This window comes from Canis aureus, chromosome 20 (assembly GCF_053574225.1).
Source record: "Canis aureus isolate CA01 chromosome 20, VMU_Caureus_v.1.0, whole genome shotgun sequence".
Taxonomy (NCBI): Eukaryota; Metazoa; Chordata; class Mammalia; order Carnivora; family Canidae; genus Canis; species Canis aureus.
Genome location: NC_135630.1, coordinates 34242411 through 34261431, shown reverse-complemented (window position 1 = coordinate 34261431; position 19021 = coordinate 34242411). Strand labels below are relative to the sequence as shown.

At 38.9% G+C, this 19021-nt stretch overlaps 1 protein-coding gene across 7 annotated transcripts in view; it reads left to right on the top strand.

The window, feature by feature from the left end:
• Positions 1-18544, top strand: part of LOC144291661 (uncharacterized) — a 183451-nt gene extending 164907 nt beyond the window's left edge. For 4 of the 7 annotated variants that reach the window (XR_013359040.1, XR_013359037.1, XR_013359036.1 and 1 more), the window contains 2 exons: positions 5730-5769; positions 10097-10590. Coding sequence is in view for 1 of the 7 variants with exons in the window: in XM_077861337.1 (XP_077717463.1) it covers positions 16522-16622 (101 nt within the window). In the remaining 6 variants the exon portion in view is untranslated. Of the gene's footprint in view, positions 1-304; positions 1478-5729; positions 5770-10096; positions 10591-16521 lie in introns of those variants that run through there. The other 3 variants (XR_013359038.1, XR_013359041.1, XM_077861337.1) reach the window with 3 other exon arrangements.
• The last annotated feature ends 477 nt before the right edge of the window (positions 18545-19021 follow it).

The window sequence follows — 19021 nt, the reverse complement described above, 5'->3', positions numbered from 1 at the left end:
AGTACGGACCGCTTTGCCTGCACTGCTCTTAGTGTCTCAGTGAGGGAGTGACATAGGGGATTGGATTCCAGGTCACTGACCCTGCAATCCTGGGTCCTTTGCACATCAATCTTTCCCTCTCACACAGGCCTTTCTGCTCATGCAGGCTTCTTATCTGAGATCTCTGCTTCTTGCATCCCTGAACTCTTTTGCTATGATCATTCACATTCTGTCCTGGCTAACTAACAGCCCCTGGTAGCCATCCATGCTGACTTGAATGTGTGAAATGTCTTTTAAGTTATTTATACCTTATTTTTCTGGACAGAAGTACATTCTGGAAAAATGCTGGAACTGTGGCTCATCCCTTAGGGAATGAGCTGGTACTTAACAGGATCTATGGCATCAGAAGTTCTGCAATGAGGCTGGTTGACAGCAAAGCAAGGTGTTGCAATAAGGCAATGCTGATATTGAAAGACTTGACTGAGAAGGAGTCAGTTCATCTTATTATTCAAGTAATTTCTTGAGGAGTTATCACAACCCTGACTGGCTTTTCTTGACCAACTTCCATTCTTATTCACATCTCAGCTTACATGTCATTTCTCCAAAGAAGACCTTCCCAGCTCTATAGACTATGGGATGCCCTGCTTTCTTGCATTCAAAGAATGGTGGAATCACCTCATACTTAAATTTACTTTTCCTAAGGCTTGCTTTGCCAAAGAGGCTGGAAGTTTTGTGAGGTCAGAGGCTCCATCTTGTCCGATACTCTGACATTCTTTTTTTTTTTTAATTTTTATTTATTTATGATAGTCACAGAGAGAGAGAGAGAGGCAGAGACACAGGCAGAGGGAGAAGCAGGCTCCATGCACCGGGAGCCCGACGTGGGATTCGATCCCGGGTCTCCAGAATCGCGCCCTGGGCCAAAGGCAGGCGCCAAACTGCTGCGCCACCCAGGGATCCCTACTCTGACATTCTTGGCACCAAGAGAGAGCTGCTCAGGGCAGGCCTCTGTCCAAGTGCTCCACAAGACTGGAAGTTGTGTGCCCACAGACAGGTTCCTCATTTCTAGGTGGCCAGATCCTTTCAGGGATCCCCATCCATAGTTGGAAGTTACCTGTACAGCCTGCACAGAAGGAGTGGAACAGGGCTTCAGGTGGCATGAAGTGAGAAGGTGGGGTGGCATGAAGTAGAAGATTTCTTCTATGAGTAGAAGAAATGCTGGAGAACCCCACTGGACAAACAGAAAAGCTTCAGAAAGAATGACTGATGTGCAGGAATAAAGAAAAAGAAGGCCAAGAGTGAAGGAACCTGTGTTGTTAGAAGGACAGTGGATTCTCTCTTTATGTGGTCTTTGGCTGAACCTACTCATCAGACTGACCAGAGAACTAGAGCCTGATTTCTATATCTGAAGACTTCAGTAGCACCTGGCCTGTTTGCATTTTAAAGATGTTAGATGATTCAAACAAATGCAGAAAACATGAAGAGCTATCTGCGTGTTAAAGGTTTTAGTATTGAGTTGTTCTTCATTTTGCTAACTGAACTGAAGGATGGTTTGCCTGGCTCCATTTCACACGGTGAGCTATTTGCTATGTACATTCATGAGCCAGATGCTAATAAGACCCGGACCGATAGCATATGCAACTTGCAACCTTTAGCCTGGACCGATAAGCATGATGTGTTGTGTTCATGAGGAACAGATGGTTTAAATTTAAATTCAAATTTTAAAGGAAACACAAAGCTGAAATGAAACTCTTTGAGTGCTTGATAAAAACATTTGATATTTATTAATAATGAAATCAAATTTAATGGAATTCAGTTGAACCCTTAAACTGTCCAGAGAGTACAAATTAATGCTGATTTTTTAAAATCTTTTTATGATTACAATAATGATTTAGACTTTTCTAGAATGCAGCTTTTGGGAGAAATACTGATAGAAAAAAATAAACTTCGGGACGTCATTCAGCATGATGTCTGAAAAATTAATACTCTTGGTAGTAATTTGAAATGGAAACAGAAAAAAAAAAGAAAAAAAAAAAAAGAAATGGAAACAGACATTTTGTAAGTGCCAAGGGGGTAATGAATCCATTTTCAACCCCCCATCCCTCCAGGGTTATTTCCTCTCTGCTCTCCAGTAGCTGAGATGCGATGTTTATTTCTTGAAGTAATGGATGTATCGAAACCCAGCTGGGTACAGTGGAACAAGCATGAGACAGAGACCCAGGAGATGTGTTTTCCAGCTAAGGTGATCATGGAATCAGTCCATCTTCCCTTTGAAGATGAGGGGGATTATTTAATAATTATGCTGGCTCAAAATGTGTTGACTGGAACTGCCTTTGGCCAAATCAAGACCCTAGTTCTAGCCCCGAACTTGTCACAATCATTCTCTGATCTCATGAAATTCTCTTAGCCTTCCTGGGTCTGACTTTCCTCACCCTGTCTCGATTCCTGCTGATGAACTAGCAACTGTTTTGAGAATTTGGTGTGAGAATGTGTGTCTGAGAGCTTTGAAACAGAGAAGAGAAAATAGCATTTGGCAGTATTGTCTCTGTGAAGTGGATAGAGATAGCTCCCAGAAGCCACGTATTGGTCCTCCATGATAGAAAAGAAGAATGAGAAGTAATTGAGAAACAAAATTTAAAGTATTAGGTAGCATTATGTGTTCACAAATTCTAAATGTTCAAGCCTTAGATGTAGGTCAGTAGTTTCCACTTTAGCACTGAAGTTCCCTTTTATTATTCCATCTTTAGAGCTTTCAAGATTTAAGCATCATGACAGCTGTCAAATGCCAAAATTAACTTTATCAAAATCACATATGACTACCAATCCTGAACTTTGGGTTTTAATGAAAAACCAGTGTGAATATCTTTAGTACCTGTAATACCAGCTGAATGGAAAGAAAACTAATCAACATATGTAGTATTATTTTGTGACAAATAATCATTTTGGGGGGGGCTATTGCTGAATACTGAGAAAAGCTGAGGACCTAGAATCCCTCCCCAATCCAGACAAAAATATATTCTTGGATTCTCTCTCTCTTGGTTTTCTAAGGGCCTCATGTGAGAGCTTGGTCCCATATGCTATGTTAGCCAAACTTCAGAGCCAACATTTTGAGGGATAGGTGGCTCAGGAGGATTCAGTGATGCATCCAAGGTCAAAGAGCTAACAAGGAAAGAAGTAGAGATTTGAATCAGGCCACAAATCCTCTGTTATCTCTTCTAATTCAATCACTAAATCCCAGTTCTACTAGGAATCTAAGAAAGAGTTAAAAAATCAAGTATTTTTTAAAGTTGATGTGAGACAGGAATTTTCTGAAATTTTAGGGTACTGTGAATGAGTATCAAAAATGAATAAACATTTCATGTGCTGGAGGGTGCTTGAAACCAGAACAAAATGCAGGGAAGAGACAATTAAAACAACAACATTATAACTGAGGGTTTGATTGACTATTTTAATGTTAGCAATGATACCTGCTATCTGTGATTTTGTCAGACTCCTCAAAATTGGCTTAGCTTCAAAAATTTGGATAGCTAAATATGTCTTTTTGTTTTAATAATCTCTAAAATAAAACATCTAATATATGACTTTGAACAGGCTTTACATGCTGATTCTATATATCATCAATATTTAAATAGACAGAGGTTCCAGTTAAGAATATGCACAAGATGGGATCCCTGGGTGGCGCAGCGGTTTGGCGCCTGCCTTTGGCCCAGGGCGCGATCCTGGAGACCCGGGATCGAATCCCACGTCAGGCTCCCAGTGCATGGAGTCTGCTTCTCCCTCTGCCTGTGTCTCTGCCTCTCTGCCTCTCTCTGTGTGACTATCATGAATAAATAAATAAAATCTTAAAAAAAAAAAGAATATGCGCAAGAGAAAAATAATGGCATTGCATTTCAAATCATATCCTTTCCACTTTAAACATGACCATCGTCATACTTTGAGACCTGAAATGAGCCAGTTCATTTTACATATGAGATCAGTGAAAGGTGAAGTATGTAACTTCATCTTGCAAACTGCTATGAAGGTGACCATCACCTGGAGATACCCAAGAAGCCTAAAATCACCAGGATGGGCTTGCCTGGAGCGAAGATGCTTAGTGGGAAGGTATGGTGGTGCTTCAGTCAGTAGGAGGCTGGTGTGTCCATCTTGGGTGGAACTGACAGATGACAGATGCTAGCAGACAGAGACAAAGGTGCTCTGCCACAGGTAAGGGGCCCTAGTCAAACCCAGGGAGCCCATAGGTGGTGAATGGCATACATAACACTACATAATAACATGGGCGACTAGAGAGCTTGCTGAGTACTTGCTATAAGCCACGCATTAAGACTTTTCCTATACTTCCTCATTTACTCTTTGCTGCAACCCAAAGAAGTAGGTACTATTTTATAAATGAAGAATTCAGAAAGTCCTGAAATAAGGTGTGATTAAATTCCTTGCTCAAGGTTCCAGTTATAAGTAGACAAGATTTGTCCACTTATGTATGACTTCATGTTCTGAACTGTTAAGCATTCCACAAAGATAAATGTTTAAAACTTAGAAGATTTGGGGATTGTAATAGTTATTAGGGGAAATAGATGAGGAGGAAGGAAACAGGGCAAACACTTATTTTTGAGCACTCATTATATTATATATTTTGTATCATATATTCTAGAGGAGTTTTTAATATATTAAATTATTTCATCAGTTATATATTTTTCTTATGTATGTATATATGTAGGTATTTATTTACTTATTAAGCACGCATGTGCCAGCAGCCAGAGGCTAAGGGTAGAAGGAGAGGGAGAGAGAAAATCTCAAGCAGATTCCATGTCTAGCCCGAGCCTGACTCAGGGCTTGATCTCATGACCCTGAGATCATGGCTTAAGGTGAAATCAAGAGTTGGATGCTTAACCAACAGCTCAGGTGCCTGAGTAGGCACCCCTGATTATATATGTTTTTCTGAAATGACAACCCAGGGTATCAGATATATAAAACAACTTTTCAATGTCACTCAACTAATATAATGATGAAAGGGATTTTGCATCTCTGATTGCAAAGTCGATATTCTTTACACTATTCCATTCCATTGACATACAATTCTCCACAAAATAGTAGATTAGAAGACATTGGCCGCAATCTCTCCTTGAAGTCTTGGGGTACTGACTGGTGCATCACCATCTTTCCATCCTGTTTCAATGAATATCTACTCTAAGGATGTTATTTCAATGCCCCTTTGACTCTGCTCTCCCAGAGTCTTTGAATCTACTCCTCATGTGACCGGTAACATGGATCCATGCTATGCCACATTCTGAGGGATTCATTGCCTAAATTTATAGACATACTGGTTTAATAGGATGTGCTGCATCTGGGGCAGTTGGTTTTAAATGACTTCTTCATGAGAGAAATGGCTTATTTATTTAATAACATGGTCAGGTAAATGGGAACCTTCCTTACATGTTGGCATTTCTGATAGTAGAGCCAATTCAGTGGAACATTTATAGTCACATTTACCATTTCAGTGTTTGAGAGTATGGATGATACAGCTTCTTTCTACGTGAAATTTTCTCTCCCTCCTATACAACCTGCATACCTCAGATTCTCCAAACATGTCATTCTTGGTTTCTGATTCTTGGCTTTGAAGGCTAATCAGGAAAAAGAAAGTCTGGTCCCAATTCTGCCACTAAGGAGTCTGAGGTCACTTGCAGAAGCCCTCTGACTTAATTATCAATTATTCATTAATAAAATGTGGCTAAATATCTATATTTCTGATTTCCTAGGACTTCCTTGAAGGTTCAAGATAGGGAATGAGAAAACACTGTAAGTACAGCAATGTATCGCAACATATGTAATGTTATTGTTTAATATAATAAATCAAGTCCTCTGTGCTACATCCTTGAAAATGGTTTTAGAACTTGCTTATCTATCAGGGCCTTTCAAAATGTGTGGGGGTAGAAATACACATTTCCTTTAGAAAATAAATAGACAATAGAATAATTTATAATTTGGAGTGCCTGTCTGGCTCAGTTGCCAGAGCATGTGACTCTTGATCTTGGGGTTGTGAGTTCGAGGCCCCATGTTGGGTGTACAGATTACTTAAAAATGAAATATTTTTTATTTATTTTGTTTATTTTTTTAAGATTTTATTTATTTATTCATGTGAGACATAGAGAGAGAGAGAGAGAGAGAGAGAGAGAGGCAGAGACACAGGCAGAGGGAGAAGCAGACTCCATGCAGGGAGCCCGAAGTGGGACTCATCCCGGGTCCCCAGGATCATGCCCTGGGCCGAAGGCAGGCACTAAACTGCTGAGTCACTCAGGGATCTCCAATTTTTTTAAAAAGAAAAATATTCTTTTTAAAAAGGAATATATATCTTGTCAATATTTTTTTCCCAACTTGACTATAAAGTGACCATGGTAACCAGCTCCCTGCATATTCCTCCTTCTTGCAGTGGACTTTTCAGTAATCAATGCCAACAGTCCAGCAATGGTGCAGCCAGTATGGCAGGGGAGCTGTTATAGAAAAACATTCAGGATGAAGCTAACAAGAATATCTGAGAAAGAGAAGCAGGTTGAATTGATGTTGAAACTAATTTATTTCATTAGCTGGCACTAGATATAAATTGCAGTATAATGATATTAATCATTTAATATGGATTGTTCACATAGAAGTTATAAAAATATCAACATTCCACTTGGTGCTATTTTTTTCCCCAGCCGAATCAATTTGGTTTTAAAGGATTTGTTTGTATTTAAAGTATAAAAAGAACCAAGGGTTCATGCAGCTCTGCTCAGGAACAAGAGTAGATGGAGAAATAGCTGGAGCCGGAGGATATCAATAAGCCAAAAACCTGAGCAGATTATAAGGGGCAGTCAGTGATTTCTACCTGGAGTAAATGAACATGGCAGAGTAAACACCTTTAAAAGAAAGTCTCTTAAGGATTTAATCCATTCAGAGCCAAGCTGAAAGCAGCAATTCTTAATCCTGGATATACATTATAATCTCCTGAGAAATTTAAGAGATACCATTGCCCAGGCCTCACCCTAATTTAATTAAATCAGAATTGTTGAGAGCTAGTGCCATGGAGCACATATAATGCCATCTTTCTTTAAAAAAAAAAAAAATCAGATGGGGTTTGAATAATAAAAAAAAAAGTATACTAATCAAAGAAAGAAACACTTACAAAACATATATATTCTTTGCATTGTATGAGGATCTGGTGAGTTTAAAGAGGCACTAGATTCTCTTAACAAGGCAATTACCACCAGATTAGGGATATAAAAATATATGTATGTACTCCAAGGATTAATTGTGAATTTGTGGTAAGAATTCTGTGTTCCATAGACCTTCAGAGGAAGGAGAAATGATTTTGGACCAGGAGAATTAGGGAAATCTGAGGATCAGTAGGAGATGGGCTAGGATTCTAAAAACAGCATATCACGAAGCTACTGTGGCATAACAAACCATTCCAGTCTTAAAGACCTAAAAACCATCATTTATTATATTTTTTAGAGTTTAAAACCACCTTGATCACTTGGCTGTTCTAGGTTGATCTTGACTGGCCTGTGCTTGGGTTCTTTTGCTAATGATCACAAGTTGTTGTGGCACATAATCTATTTGAAAAATAAAGATGCTCAGAAATTCATGTGATGGATATGACCAAAGTGATTTCACAAATGTTACTGTAATGACATGTGAATAGTTTTCTTCAGCAGTTTTAAGGACAATTAAGTATTTGTGAGGATAAGGGTCTCCTATGCTCACATTTTGGCACAACATTAAGATAAATTATTCCACCCGTGATAGTATTTGGTCAATTTAAGACTCAAACCCAAGATTCCTGTCTTTAAGTCTAGTCTTTCTCCTATACAAATACAGATGGTCCATTAGAGAGGGCTTTGTGTACTATTTCCTTCATATAAGAAATTAAAATTAATTAACCTGAATGCAAGAAGAAGTTATCGCCAACATAGAGGAGGGAAGAGAACCAGTATCTCTGAAGAACTCACTAGCCCTCAGTCAATTATAAATCAGCACTTTTAAAAATCTTTAGCACAACCCTTTTCTGTGGGTATCAAACCATTTCATACATAAGGGAAAAAAGTGATCTCACAGAGATGATTCCATCCAGGCAAAATCACATAGTAGGTGATGGAGCTGATGTTGGAGTCTGCCTCTTTGTCTTTTCTAGTCCAAGCTCCTGTACAATGTGATTTATTATTATATCATATTATATCTGACATACTTTACATACTTTACATACTGGATAAGTGAATACCAGGTAAGGGATCAGTGTTGACAGGTAGGAGCATGTAAGGTCATGTAACTGCATTTTATGGATTGATAAATAAGGTATTGCTTTCCTTTGAATTAACCTAAAACTCATTCTAAAAATTAAATGAATTTCAGCGCATGCTCATTTTACATGGTGAAGATTCAGGGGGAATCTGAGAAAGTCATCATGTTGGTGGGGCAGAAGAAAGTCCAATGGTACTCTATCACCTACTAGTCCTGCCAACAATAAGAATGTATCCGGAGTTTTTCAAGACATTTATATCCAAAAGGGACCAACTGGAGGGCAGTACTGCTCTTCTTATCTGTCAGCATTGTCTATACTTCAAACCTCCACCTATGCTGAAGTTGGACCTTCTCAGTCCTTCTTATTTTTGTCCCTGCTGGGTTCCATGTTCCTATTTCTTGATCATGTTGAATCTGTCATGGTCCCTTCACCCTGGTGCCCTGAGTTCTTCAGTGTGCAGACTTTCTGTACAGCATAGAAAAGATACGTTTTTTCCTAAGAGTTTTGAGGGAATGATGAGATGGTATCTTACAGAGCCCACAGCTCCAATGTGGACTCTGGGACAGGCTTGGACAAGTGTGGCCACCAGTCAGGCTGGAGAAGTACAAAGGTCTCCAAGGACAGCAGGAGGGGCTGGCAGGGTCAGGAACCCAAACTGTAGACAACACAGCAGATACATGGCACTGCGCAAAGACAGACCCAGAAGCAAAGATCTCTCCTCCTGCCGAGAGAAGGGGTCTAGGTTTTGGTAGGTGGGGGCCTGCAGGGCACTGCAGGTGAGGTCCAATGGGGACACGTGAATCACTCTGCGTGTTCCACAGAGTGTCTGGAATCAAAGCTAAGATTACAGTATGGAAAATGGCTTTGTACCTGCAGGAGTTTGGATAAGCCTTGCTTACGTAAGATATATGGGATCCAATTTTAGAAGCCTAAACTAGCTTTATAAATAGCATTTCCAGATAAAATACAGAATGCCTATTTAATGTTGCATTTTAAATTAACAATGAATAATTTTTAAATATATGTCCCAAATATTGTACGAGACATACTTATACCAAAAAGTTTATGTCTGAAATTTAAATTGAAATGGGCATGCTATGTTTTTGTTTGCTAAATCTGGAACTGTATTTGCAGAAGTTGGAAATCACCTTCTCTACCAGTTTTAGGAATGAATATTTCTTTCTAAAAGCTAATGGTGGGAAGTACAGAGAAAGAAATCTTGGCCCACGTGAAAAGCATTTTAACCTCAACTTATTCCTCTGGAAAATAGATATAATAATAGTACCTAGGGATGGCTGGGTGGCTCAGTGGTTGAACGTTTGCCTTCGGCTCAGGGCATGATCCTGGAATCCCAGAATTGAGTCTCACATTGGGCTCCTGGCATGGAACCTGCTTCTCCCTCTGCCTGTGTCTCTGCTTCTCTCTCTCTCTGTGTCTCTCATGAATAAATAAATAAAATCTTAAAAGAAAAATAAAAAATAATAGTACCTAAGTACTATTATTGTACTAAGTACAACCTCTCCTAAGATTATAAGGGGATATATATGGGATAACATGTGAAAAGCTGAGCACAGGGTCTGGCTTAGAGTAAGTCTTCAATAAATTTCAACCATTATTAAAATAAATACTACATGAAGATGTGGATGGGTAATGAATGAATGCATAAATGATCTTGGTAAAGCAGCACACTATGAAAATCCAAGTAATACTCTATAATAGTTCATTGCAATTTATTTTCTATCTGAAGCTCAAGATCCATCCCATTCTGCATGGGAAATAATCAAAACAAAGTGGCGTAACAAGAAATCCCGTGACAGTTGTGTGGAAATGCCATCTTTTCTTTTTTAGGTGAAGTGGTAAAATCTTGCAAGTGGCATTTGTGCCTTTGACAAATGGGAGGCTGACAACATTGGGACGTGGTTGACAAGTACAAAATAGCAGTCAGGAGGCAGGCATCATGAAGAGGAAAACAACTCTTGTGTGTAGCTGTCTATATTGAGCCAGATTTTAAAGAAGTGAAAAACTCTCTATATGGGAGTGAAGAACATGAAGATCTCACAGTAAAATCTGTTTTTCTTTTCAAGATAGATAGTTTTCTAAAGCCCTTTTTCCCCCACTGTATAAGACTATATTGGAAAAATATCCCTAGAAAATGTAATTCAGCATATTTTGATGGAAAACATTTTCTTTCGGTTATAAGCATCTAAATAATCCATTGTGAACATCAGAAGTTATTGAAAACTCCAATGTGTCTGCAATATATCCCTTCTTGTAGAATACAGGCATGTTTTCTGAAGGTTTATTGAAAAATGAGAGTCTCATATAAAATGTATTTCAGATCATTTAACTTTTCTATCTTCTTTTATGATCCAATGAATTTTATTCATTTTAGCAACTCATGCTGAACCTAAGTACTTTAGGATTAAGATTAAAATACTGAGTATATGAATTAGGGTTAATAAAAAAATCCAATATATTTTTGCTTATGCAGCTACTGTCACTTAAATGAAATGATACAGCTCAGAGGTGAAGTGTGGGTAAACTAACTGAGTTTCTTTTAATTTGGTGTCCACAGAAATCAAACCCAGATGGTTCTATTGTTATAAATTAAGGTTGATCAAAGTGACAAAACTCCTGAGGGAATCTTTTCTCAAGAATTAAATTGGGTGCCCATAATTGTATTTCTATAGCTCTATCTCATAGTGTAATCAGGGAGAAAAATTAAGACTAATCTCTAGACCATAGCAAATATCTCTCATATAGATTTTAATTTCCATTGGCTGGGTTTGCTAGAGAGTACAGATACAAAGGAGAAATATCGGGATCCCTGGGTGGTGCAGTGGTTTAGCGCCTGCCTTTGGCCCAGGGCGTGATCCTGGAGACCCGGGATCGAATCCCACGTCAGGCTCCCAGTGCATGGAGCCTGCTTCTCCCTCTGCCTGTGTCTCTGCCTCTCTCTCTCTGTGACTATCATAAATAAAAATTAAAAAAAAAAAAACAAAAAAAAAAAACAAAGGAGAAATATCTCTGAAATGGATTATGAACAATTTAAATGACCTAAATTGTAGTGGAATTCCACAATCAGGGTAAGTACTGGTCAATAGGAAAATTCAGACTAAATTTGTAATTTGAGGGCGGCCCCGGTGGCGCAGCGGTTTAGTGCTGCCTGCAGCCCAGGATGTGATCCTGGAGACCCTGGATCGAGTCCCACGTCAGGCTCCCTGCATGGAGCCTGCTTCTCCCTCTGCCTGTGTCTCTGCCTCTCTCTCTCTGTCTCTATGAATAAATAAATAAATCTTTAAAATAAATAAATAAATAAATTTGTAATTTGAGTTAAGACATTGTGTATATAAAGGTGTATATATAAACCCTGTGTGTGCCCCGGGGGCCTACTCTTGTTTGTTTCCAGTGGACAATAAAATTACGGAGTGGAAATGCTTGTGATACGTGCTACTATTCCTCACAATCTTGGAAGAATGGTAGCAACCCACAGAAACAGCATGGTCAGGAAAGGAACCCCGAGGTCAGAGTGAAGGAAGGATAAGTAGAAGCCCAGAGGTTGGGATGCTGTTACAGTGATCTATCAAGAAAGCATCAATACCCAGACTATGATATTCACATCTGAAGCAGAGAGAAGTAAACACAATTATGAAATCTGAGGGCTATAACAAGAATAACAGGATAAAAGGAATCTCTTGGAATAACAGGATCTCATGATGCCTGGACATGGAGAGGGTGGAATTCAAGCATGCTCAGGGACCAGGGGTTTCATGATGCTATTAAACAAGATAAAGAACTGGGAAAAGGGATGATGAGAAAGATGATTACTTCAACCCTTTGTAAACTGAATTTGAGGTACTTTGGGGCATACTATAATAAGTCCTAGTAAATTAATTTGGGAAATGGATTTTGATATTGATGATTATGGATAATCAGATGGAAGTCACTGGGGCAAGCTGGGAGGCTAAATGGGATGGATGCTGAGTGGGAGGCACAGCACGCACCAAAAAGATCTTACCTGACATTTGACATGTTTCCCTAAGTGCTGGCACTTACAGAAGGGCTGAGGATCAGAGTAATAGAGAAGGACAAGCACAGGGGTGTGCTGGAGCCGACAGTTAACTTCTCAGGAATTCTGTAAGCTGCCAGTTGGACACTGCTATCATTAAACATTAAATTGTATATATTTAAAATTACCTGTATAAAAAACAAAGACAGATAAACTTAAAATTCACCTCTTCCAAATTATTTTCTACAATTGATGATGACCTATACTCTTGAGGCTATTTATACCTATTGTGTCCATATGGTGGAAAAAGCATAATGATGTGCCACTGTAAGTCTTTCCAACTCTACTTTCAGTGATATCTTGGCTGGTAGCTTGAAACTACAAGGTAATCAGCCAGTACTACAAATTAGGGCTCCTCCCTCCCCCCCACCCCCCACTCCTCATCCCACCTCCTCAACCCTGAGAACTGGTTGTTTACAAGCACACTGCTGATTAAGTAGGGACTTTTGTATCCAAAGAAAGAGCCATGGAATAAAAATGTTTTTCTTATTGTTAAAAAAAAAAAATTACTCTATAACTTAGTAGCTTAAACCAACGGCTATTATTTTATTATTAAAATTCACAGTTCTATTGGTTAATAGTTCTGGAAAGACATGGCTGTATAATTATGGCTAAGAATCTCTCAGTCAATTTTAGTCATCGGTGGCTAGAGAGGGAGCAGCAGGGTCGGCTGTGCATCTTTGTCTGTCTTTTTAAAAATATTTTATTTATTTGAGAGAGAGAGAGAGAGAGAGTGAACATGAGTGGTGGGGGGAAGGGAACAGAGGGAGTGAGAGAAGCAGACTCCAGGCTGAGCAGGGAGCCCTATGTGGGCTTGACCCCAGTTAGGGCTCCCTGAGTCTGCCGAAGGCCGACGCTTAACTGACTGAGCTACCCAGGGGCCTCCATGTTTCTCTCTTTATGTAATTTTTTTCCAGGTATTCTTTCTGTGTTAACTAGTTTGAACTGCCTCAAAACATGATGGCCCCATGGTAGTTGTACTTCTTATGTGGTATTTCAAGAGCTCCAAAGGCAAGTGTCATAGGGATGAAAGTGGAAGCTACATCACTTTTTATCTCTTGCCTTAAAAAAATCATTAGAATCACTTCTAGCGTATTTTATTGCTTACAAACAAGTCACAAATCTGCCCAGACTCAAGGACAGTGAAAGTCAACTCCATTTCTCAATAAGGGAATGGAAAAGTTTAACAAGAACATGTAGAATGGCAGATATTTGAGCTCTCTGGAGAAAATACAATCTGCCTCAGAGCCCAATCCATAAATGAGTTGGAGAAAGACAATTATATGTAGTTGCCACTGTGGTCAGCAGTCTAGAGGATATTTGAGAAGTGTTGCTTTCATCAATATGAGACAAAATTCACACACATGAGGTAGGATATCATTTCCAAATGATACAGTCTAGGAGCTGAAGAAGTTTAATTTGAGGGAATTTTATAAAATAGGAAAGTCCAACCCTAGATGATGATAAACAATACATTTGTCTATGTTCTTATGGCTTAGGGAGGTTTCCATGTCTATCACCAGGAAGTCACTACTTTTTGTCTCTGTTCTGAACATTTCTACTGATTCTATTACATGCATGAGATTTTGTCTGCATCTTCTCAGCCTTTCTGTTTGTATTCTCCTGATTGTAACTTTGCTGCCTCCTTTTGATTATGTATAGTTTTTTTTTTTTTTTTCCTGCTTTCCTCCATATAACTTTTGTTTCCCTGATGGTAGACAGCAAATTTATTCCTTACCTGATCCATGCTGCTTCAAGTTGTCTGGCAAAAGCTCTGATCCTCTGCAATTTGAACCAGAAATTCAAAAACGAAGATAAAAGAGAAGAAACTATGAGCTGGTGACAAGGGTGCTGGATTGTTGAATAATGAAAGCAGTTACCCCAAGAAAAGTTTAAATTAGTGAATAACTTTCTGAGATAAGTCTATATTTTAAAACTTTGAGGAAATTATTTTAAGGGAAAAGGACCGTATTGTGGTATTTGTTTTATAATAAAGGATGAACAAAGAGAAAATTTAGAGGCAGATGTTAGAATTCATGAAAAGTCTCCGGCTCTATTCTAAATGCAGCAAACATTTACTGGGAGTCTACCAGGTGCCAGATTCCACACTAGGTTCTTGAGACAGAGCAAGAAGCAAGATAGAAACCAGCAGCTGGTAGGCATTTAAAATATATGTTAAAAATGAAATTATACTGTAGACTCTCTCAATTAGAAACTCACCCTCTAAGTTTGGAGACGTGATAACTTTTCATGGAAATTCAAAAGCTAAAGTGAGCTGAAGGTCAGATGTACACACAGGAAGAAAATGAGATCTATTGAAAGGCAGGTTTGTTCAATGGTATCTAGTTGTCTGTTTGCTCATCATTAGGTGAGTAAGTAACTCCTACCCAGGTAAGTACTCTATGTTGTAGTTAAGTGCTCTAAACCAGTGTCTTCAATCCTAGCTTTCTCCTAGAAAAACCAGGCAATTAAAAAAAAAAAAAAAGCAAAAAACTGATGAATGAGTACTAAACCAGATCGTTCAAATCAGGAACTGGCAGTGGTGCCACAACAGGAGATTTTTGTCCAAAGCTCCCCGTGTTATCTTAATGTGCAACCAGCTTACAAACCCCTGACGTAACCAATTTCTGTCTCCCCTTTGCCTGCCCCTTTGTCTGCCATCCCATCGGCTGTCTTCCTGCTCCTGATAAGGCATTACCTGGTTGTCAAATTCTGTGGAAAAAGGTTTCAGGAGTTTGAAAAGTTTTCAGGAACAATGGTTTTCAACCATAGCTGCATATTGAAATAACTTGGAGAACTCTGAGGAACCCTTATGCCTGAGTGCTATACCCAAGAGGTGGGGGACTTGGTGACTATGAGGCCGAAGTGGCCTCATAGCAGCGTTTAAAGCTCTGTAGGTGATGCTAGTGTGTGCTCAGACTTGGGAACCACTGTCCCAGAATATCCCCACGTTAAAAATCTGACTATCATGTCAGATGCAATTGAAGTGTAGAAAAATTCTTAACTGAGAATCCTAACAGGTGGTGAGTTCGTAAAATGAATTAGAGAAGGAGTTTTGGGGTGGGAGGAACAGAGGTGAACTGAGGAGATCGTGCTCCCCTGCTCCACCCAACAGAAGCCACATGGAACGTGGGACCGGTATGCTAGATTGACCTGTTTTTCAAAGGAAGTCAGAAATAAAGATTGCATTTGTATGTGCAGCCTGCCAATTTTTAAATTTTGGCAACTAGCTCTTGTTATAAAAACACCAAATGAGCTGAATTCAACCTGTCTGTGAGCTGAATTCAGCCAAAGGGCCTGCCAGATTGTGACTTTTCTCTTAGGAGTCCTTCATGTTGGGATATCACATTCTTCCCTGGCATTTGTGGGAGTCTGTTCTCAGAAGTTTCCTTTACCTTTGCCCCTGTAGAAATGTGACAGTACTGTTTCCCAGCCACTTGTGAACATGTGAAGGCAATTTTCCTTTATATTCCTAGTTTTTTGCCCAATGCAAATATAAGGCGAGTATCCGGTAGACATCCTACTTTTAGATCACTGCATTGAGGAATGGGTGTTAGTTCATTAATGCTGTATACAAAACACCCAAACCAAATTTTATAGTACTTGTGGATTCACGATGGGATAATTAGCAATTTCTTCACTTCCCACTGAGCAGGATGAGTTGAGGATTAGCTTCTCTCAGTAGATTACACATTAGAGAGAAAAATGTCAAACAGCTAAGTAAAATGGGATGCTAAGTCTTCCCACACAAGCATCTACAGAGCACTAATGAGCTAGCTTTTCTGTCACATTCACAACTAGCAGGAGGTGACCTAAGAATAAGTCAGAGAAGCTTTCTATTGGAGGATCTTCATTTTACCTCTAAATATGTAGTAAAAAAAGTGAGTCAATTGTTACTTACAGAAGCTATTTTCGTTCAACTGCAGGAAATTAACTATATTTCAGAAATAACCCTTATATTGCACAGAGTACAAGTCATCCTCATATGGCATGGAAATGAAAAAAAAATCCTTTCATTTGAACTAAACATGCTTTCTTTTTTTTAACTGAAGAAATTTACTTTTGTTGTCCTGACTCCGCACATCATCTCTATGTAATGAGGCCTCTGATTCATGACCCCAACTGCTTTTTCACAGCTCATTAACCTGTTTATGCTTCCCTTCTCTCTGACCCACCTAGCATTTCATCTTGTGTTTGGATTCAGATGTTTGTGAGAACAGGCAAGGATGCAATGCCGGGGAGTGGCCAGCACTATGGCTTCTGCTGAATGACGAAGTGTGGAAGGACACCTCTCTGGGCTACTAGGCTGGAGGAGAAAAAGAAGGCACGAATCTGTGTACACTTGCCATTTTCTGTTTCTCATTGATCAAAATTTACCCAAGGGGAGTTCTCTTTCTCCCAGTAGCTCTGGACTGTGTTGCCTGGCTAGGCTGGCAGCTGCCTGGAAAACCAGTTCCCAGGCACCAGAGTGGAGCTCTTCATTCATGTCTCCATGATGACTGGTCACTGCTAAGGCAAAGCAAGAGGGCCTGGTACTAAGAAACAGATGAGTCCAAGAGGGTCTGAAAAGGTAGGCGGACATTTATGTCCAACATATTCAGGCTAAGCAGTCATTTTAACACAGAGTATGAACATATGAGTTTTGAAATGAAGGCAGTGTTTAACATCTAGTTCCTGGTATGAGGCTACAGTCATAACAGATATTCAATCTTGTATAAGTGATAATATTTACATTTGCTAGTAGAATTGATTTAGGGCAAGTGTTTCCTTTTTCAGGATTGTTTTCTTGACTACGTAACATATAGTAATATATTTTTTTAAATAAATTCTTTTCAATGTTTTTCACAATTCATTGTAATTCATTACTATAGTATTTATCTCAGAACTCCTATTGCTATTGCTTAGGATTGCTTTCTGCACCATGTATCACAGTGAAATGGGAGACTTTTCTAAAAAGAAATGTAAGACTCTAGCACAGCACTGTCTGATAGAAACATAAAATGGACAAAAAATGTAAACCACATATGAACTTCTAAATTACCTAGTCACCACATTAGGGAAAGATTAAAAAGTAAAGCCAATTTCAATATGGTTTTGTATCTAGTCCAACACCTCAGAAATTCAATCATGTCAATATGTAATCAATAAGAAAAAATATTATTGGTTAAGAGAATGAGAAGATATGCCAGGTATCTGCAAAAGAAACAACTGATAAAGGACTGCTATCCAAATTATGCAAAGAACTCTTAACACTCGGCAATAAAAAAAATGAACAACCCAATTAAAAATGGGCCACAGACCTGAACGGACTTCTCAACCAAAGAAAATATACAGATAACAAGTAAGCATATGAAAAGATGCTCCACATTATATGTCATTAGGGTATTGCAAATTAAAACAACAAGGAGATACCACTACACACCTATTAGAATGGTCCAGAAGACAGATAATTCCCAGTGCTGGTGAGGATGTGAGTAACAAACTCTTGTACATTGTTGGCCTGAATGCAAAATGATGCAGCTACTTTGGAAGACAGTTTGAAAGTTTCTTACAAAACTAAACATACTCTTAACCACATGACCCAGCGACCTCACTCCTTGGTATTTACCCCAATGGCTTGGAAACGTTATCTACATAAAAACCTTCATAAGAATGTTTATAACAGCCTTATATTTAATTGCTAAAACTTCCAAGCAACAAAATTATTCTTCAGTAGATGAATGGATAAATAAACTGTGCTAATCCAGACAATGAAATAGTATTCAGTGCTGGAAAGAGATGAGCTTTGAAGTCATGTAAAGACATTGAAGAACCTTAAATATATATTACTGAGTCTAAAAACCCTATCTGAAAATGCCACATACTCTATGAACTACGGAGAAAGTATAAGGATGAGTGGTTTTCAGGTGTTCAGGGGAAAGGAAGGATGAACAGGTGAAGCCCAGAGGACTTTAGGTCAGTAAAGTTATTCTGTATGGTACTATCATGGTGAATAAATGTCATTTTACAATTGTTCAAATCCATAGAATGTGTGACACCAAAAGCTAACCCTGATGTAAACTCTGGCCTTCAAATAATAATAACATGTTAATTCATTGATTATAATTAATGTACCACTATGGTGAGGGATATTGTTAATGGGGGTGGGGGGAGGCTATGCATATGTGGGAGCAAAGGGTATATAAAAATCTCTCTACCTTCCTTTTAACTTTACTGTGAACCCAAAACTGCTCTAAAAAATAAAGTTTATTGATCAAAAAATTACTTAGATATATATATATATTTTAATGAAATATTCGAAGTCTGGACAATTTCTACCCTCATAGTACACTTCAGTTTGGACTAGCCCCATTTCAAAAGCTGCAAAGCCACACTGACTACTAACTACCTCAAGGGACTGTGTAGCTCTAGGAAATGTGAATGACAATCTTGGAAGGATCTCCAGGGGAATGACCTTGGATTGGAATGATGGTTCTCAAGCTTCAGTATGCTTCAAATCACCTGCACAACTTGTTAACACAAATTGCTGGACCCCACACCCAGAGGTTCTGATTTAATAGGTCTGGAATAGGGCCTCAAATTTCTATTTCCAGCAAGTTCCCCGCCAATGCCAGGGCTGCTAGTCCCAGAACCACTCCCTCTTTGAGAGCCACTGGTAAAAATGAGGCTTTAGGAAGTCAGCTTTGACATTTTTAAGTGGCAAA